Source organism: Haemaphysalis longicornis, unplaced genomic scaffold, assembly GCF_048455015.1.
Source record: "Haemaphysalis longicornis isolate Haplotype H1 unplaced genomic scaffold, Haemaphysalis longicornis Haplotype H1 scaffold_4, whole genome shotgun sequence".
Classification (NCBI taxonomy): domain Eukaryota; kingdom Metazoa; phylum Arthropoda; class Arachnida; order Ixodida; family Ixodidae; genus Haemaphysalis; species Haemaphysalis longicornis.
The window spans coordinates 13,641,717-13,647,091 of record NW_027526361.1 but is presented as its reverse complement, the minus strand read 5'-3'; the positions used below and the strand labels follow the sequence as shown (position 1 = coordinate 13,647,091).

The window sequence follows — 5,375 nt, the reverse complement described above, 5'->3', positions numbered from 1 at the left end:
GCTTCCAGCAATAAACTTAAGTTGTTCACTGCCAACTGTCATCCATGCTGCTGCGCAGTGCGGGCTCGTGTTACTCCCCAAGTGTAATAGTGCCACACTCAGTGCAGCACAGTGTGACCCTGCACCAGTTCAGAGTAGGAGGACCCCTAAGGCTGCTGGGGCAACATTTAAGGCAGCAGAGCACCTCAGCGAGACAAGGGGAACACAGCTCGCTGGCAAACAGCAAGGTACATACACCAAACATCCGTTACCTCCAACACAGAGAAGGTCATGTCCTATTGCATTCGATTTCAAGGTGCTGCATAAACGTGCTTTGAGCATATGCTAGTAATTTTGAGCAATTAGGTCGAGACTTTGCCGCCCACTGCCCCAAAGCATCCATACCTCCTGCTTTTCAATCTTGTTCTGGTCTTCAATGCGGGTGATGATCTCTGTCATGCTGGTTTCAAGGACCATGCCCCCCATGACAAGCTCGTTGAGAATGTAGTGAACCTGGGGGATAAAAACATGCCATTAGCACAGACGACCACATACACTGCTATACTGTACATGTCCATGGGGACGCACAGCTCCGCGTGCCCAATAGGCACTGCTCTGCTTTCGAGGACTGCCAAGTCTGAGGTGTAAAAGGCATGCCACCACATTGATAGCTAGCTGCACCCAATTTTCAGCTCTCCTAGCAGGGCAGTTAATAAAACCCACTTTGAGAAGGATCCACAAACAGGTGCACACAGTCCAAACTATGAATGCTTTTATACGGAGTGCACGACTATACTTGCAGGTTTGACCCGAAGTGGGTGGTCAATCCTGAGCGTTTCAAACCAGGGGCACTCACCTTGTCCACATGAAAGATCAGGTCCAATTCACACACGTTCTCAAAGCACTTGTCCAGTGTTTCCACAAACACCTGCAGAGCAGAGTCGGGGAAAAACGCACAGCACCAAGTTTTTTCCGCTTCAAATTTACACACAAAATTGAGTGAGTGCACATCTAGCAATTTCAAAGTCATTTTTTTTCTCGTGGAATTCCAGGAACAAATGAAAGGTCAGGGACACTACAAAAGGGAAACACGCCCCTGTACACGAATGACACTGCAATGTGGCAACGCTAGTGCACAATCTGTGAATCTTTGCCCTAACCATGATGACGGCAGCCTTTTGATGGCATGAATGCAAAGGGATCAAAAGACTCAGCAGCATCCTCCCTCATACCATGCTGGCCGTGGCCCAAGCCACTTGGACCCCCCCCGAATCTGCTGTAGTGAAACCTCATGCTATGGTGCATGAGACAGTGGGTTCGACTGCTAGTTGCAGGGTATGTACTTCAAATAAAGGCAAAACGTAACGGTCCTTCCCTACAAGAGCAATAAACTAGATCGCACGATGTGAAGCTGGAAAGTTGTACTGCTAAAAACGTTGCTGAGGTACTTGCGAAAGAATTTCAGGTCTCTTTTTCCTCTACAGGGTTTTACTTTACCCACCAATTGTGAAAGCAATCTATAATCGGTTACAACTTAAGAACAGCAACAGAAGCTGCTCCTTCGTCTCACGACTGCCAGCGGATGTTTCTCTGTGACACCCGAAATGTTTCAGTACCCGAGCTTGGTTTTCACGAAACACTTAAACAAAAAGCTCAAGAACAAAAAGTCAATTTACTTGGTGTTGTAATTCAGTGCATGGTAGGCACATAAATTACTTAATTACACATTTTAAATAAAGCCTGTGGAGGAGGCCACATCGCAAATATCACAGTCACAAACAAGCACGAAAAAGACTTTAGCTGCATTCTCTTTTGTTCCTCCTGCATGTTACTATGTTATTTTTTCAAGAATTATTGTACTCTTTATCCCACACTGCATGTGGCCACTTCCCATTGCTACCACTTCAGTACTGCACATCGCGACTCTCAGACAGATCCCAACAAGAACACCCTGTTAAGAATGGTGCTACGGGACAAGCAGTACCAGAATTAAGCTCATCAGTGTTGTGTGCTCAATTTGTGGTTGCGAAAACGATGAGTTGCGAACACAACTTCTGCTCTTTTTCATCCATGCCCTTCACCAGATGCTACGCAAAAAACAAGGCAAGTAACCAAGTTGACCCAACCTGTCCGAAGTGTTGGGTGCTGAGTATACAACGACCAACAATCACTTTCAATTCTAGCACACAATAAATACGCTACTACAGAACGAATTGTTCCATTCTACACAGCCTATTATTTCTATAAAGAAGTGCAATGGTGAAAACAGGCTTGATAATCAAGTAGACGATCCCGCGTTTCAAGCATGCGAGCTTACTTCCAAAGTCCTACATACTGACAGGTTTGCTTTGACACACCCAGTCTTTGGCAAATGGTCAATACAGCAATAGGCGGTTTCACAGCTGTTGCCATTTTTAACTTGTCATTGAGTACAGTAGCATTGCACTCCCCTGACTGAATATTCTCTCAACCTGTGCCATGCACGCTAGACTGCCTTTTCAGCAACAAGCCCTGGCAGCCATCTGGCATGAGGGCTCATTACCTAGACGCGATCACCCCCATGGCCCACACCACCCTCTACGCGTTGTAAGGCAATGATGAGTTGTGCTAGTCCGCCAAAGAAATGCTTGCCTGAATCAGATCCAGGATGCCAAGCTCGCTCTCGGAAGAGTCCACGCAGAAAACAAAGTACAGGGTAGCATAGTGCCGGTAAATGATCTTGTAGTCGGAGCCCCCGATGAGCCTGCGTCGAGGCACCAGTCATCAGGGAGGAAGTGCGCATCTTGAAGTGAGAGAAACAGGCCAAACCCAGCTCCCCGATTGAGTTTAGCAAGGACTGGGAGACGGTGCTAAAGAGAAGTTGTCATCATCCTAATCTATATGCTTGCAAGGCCCAAAATCAGTAGAGCTCCTCTTATTTTATTTTTTGCAAAAGTGAAGCACTGTACCGAACGTATACGTTACTTTGACCTATTATTGCTCATAGCCAAAAGGTATACATATACCTTGGATCTCACACAACCTGTCAGGACTGTCTGAATCAGGTTACAAGCAAAAAACATGATAAGGGGGTGGCAGCTTGCACAGAGTTGCAACTATTCAGTAACAGTGCCAGCATTCACACCTTGCAGAAAATTGTGCAATGCATACAAACGTGCAAACAGTTAGTTTTTTTTCTTTAATTCATTACTGCTTGTTGGTGGTAAGACTGACAGAAAAAAAGTCGGCAGACACCTAAGCACTTCAGGGTTGTGAATGGAAATGCATGAATGCCCAACTGAACGCCCGAGACACTTAGTGTTTGTCTCCCTTTCTCGAAGACCGTAGTTTTCTTGCCACTAGAGACAATCTGCTCCATGATCTGGTTCTGCCTCATGCTTTCGGATGGCTTCAATCTGTCTCCTTCGCATTACGCCGCTGCTTGTTTTGCCACCATATATTGGGAGAGTTGACGACAATAGTGGATTTTTCTACCTGCCTGTTTGCTCACTCAGCTGCATTCTTTCGCCTCCTCATCTGCAGTATATACTGGTGCGGGCGGCCACCCTTCGCTACTACCGAGTTTAGGCACCTGCTACGAAACACCTTGCTCTACAGAACGCTTCCAAGGCATGTGGTCGAGGAGCTGTTCGAGGAGGAGTTGGTCTGTTGCAGATTTGAACACCAACTTTTTTTTCTCTCAATAGGTAATTCAATGCTTTCGCATCAATGTTTGACTAATTTATGAGATGCCTCGGAATAACGCTTTAGTGTTGCGTGACTTGTCATTGATTACTAATTTGTCAAGCACAAAAAAGCCATTCACAAATGTTTCAATGAACAAGTGTGACAAAGCAATGGTCAGATCAGCACTGGGTTGTTAGGACGACTAAGAGTCTGGCAGACAGGCACCGAGAACAACCCTGAACTGCGACCAAAACCGAAGCATATCGAAACGCAATTAATCACGTTTCTACCACGGCTTGGGGTTCTTTTCAGTGAGGGTACTGTGCATCAACTTACGTTCCTCCCTCCAAAAAGTTGCACACATTGTCATCCCGCTTCGACACCAGCTGGAATGTTTCTCGTATTATCTGCTGCTGCGAGTCCTCGGGCTGCAACGCAAGAGACGAGTCCCATCAACATCAATAAGAACACTGGTGCAAATCGTTGCACAGAATGGTTTTCGTACTGTGTAAATTACGTGCCAGTTCGTAAACATGTGGCAACTGCCTGAAGGGTTTAATAATATTTAATTCAAAGGCTTAATAAGGCACACATTCGGGTTGCAAAACAATATTCCGTGACCACAAGCAAGATGTACTAAGGTTTAAACAATGGGCTCAATACAATTACAACATGAGAAGGAAACCCGACCAAGGTGCGAAAGTAATTCACAAGATGCTTGTCGCTGTCAAGGAAGACGAGCACTTACATAGTACTGATAAAACTTCGAAAGCCTAGGCTTTCCGTGATTATTGAACACTAATATTGCCTTAATCATAACTGATTAGAAAAACTAAATGCGCATTATTGAAAAATCGACACGTAATTGAATGAAGTGGAGCAGCTAGAATAGCCGCCATGCAGCGGTAAAGGGGTGAAGTCTAGTGGCGCCACCTTCCAAGATTCGAATGGAAGGAAGACGTGGGGGGGGGGGGGGGGGGGGGGGGGGGGGGGGGGGGGGCGGGGGGTAGACAATGGGAAACATCGGAAAATTTTCTGCTTTCGATTCTAAATCAGTATATTTTCTTTTACCTTCCGTATTATTTATGTGCTTTCGGGTTATCACTCCAGTTATCGCAAATCTGACGTTTGCGGTCTCATCGATCCGGACCTCCAGACCGCAAGAGTTCAGCAGTTTCAATTGTACGACACTCTATGGTTCAGCATAAAGTTATATTTGATATTATGACATTATCCAGTACAGGAGAATGGCATGATGCGACACTAATTGTACCGTTGCCATACAGTGCTGGTGATGCCATCGTGTAGAACCGCCCGCCTCTCGCTGAGGAAATGCCTCGTACGCGTCTTCGATTTGGCTGCACCATAGAACAGGGAGGACTTTGCAGGCGGCACTTCCACTTTGTTCTTCTATTTGCCGACAGTGCAGAATGAGCTCGCTACTTCCCACGGAGCAAAGACAGTTTCTTTTATGTACAGAAGCAGACGAAAAAGTGCAAGGCCAGTTCAGTCAGTTTACTCTGTCTCGTCGATTTGTCACTTTTAACTGCTCAAAACTGCTCAAAAGCAGCTTCGTATTTCTTTTTTCCGTCGCAACCTTTCATTGCGAGGGCAGTCTTGGACGAACAGCTCAGAACTTTCTGCATTGCAAATCGAAAGGGTCGTTTGTAAATTTTTCTAGAACTCTTTGTAAACTTTTTCTTAAGGGTTTTATATGGGACAAACGGAAG

At 45.7% G+C, this 5,375-nt stretch overlaps 1 protein-coding gene across 1 annotated transcript in view; it reads right to left on the bottom strand.

Annotated features, from left to right (window-relative positions):
• Positions 1-4,577, bottom strand: part of Or (AP-3 complex subunit sigma-2 or) — a 7,684-nt gene extending 3,107 nt beyond the window's left edge. The window contains exons 1-5 of the mRNA XM_077706015.1: positions 4,394-4,577; positions 3,982-4,073; positions 2,611-2,722; positions 836-907; positions 385-492 (exon numbers count right to left, since the gene is read on the bottom strand). Coding sequence (XP_077562141.1) covers positions 385-492; positions 836-907; positions 2,611-2,722; positions 3,982-4,073; positions 4,394-4,462 — 453 coding nt within the window. The 5' untranslated portion in view covers positions 4,463-4,577. The remainder of the gene's footprint in view (positions 1-384; positions 493-835; positions 908-2,610; positions 2,723-3,981; positions 4,074-4,393) is intronic.
• Positions 4,578-5,375: the final 798 nt, after the last annotated feature.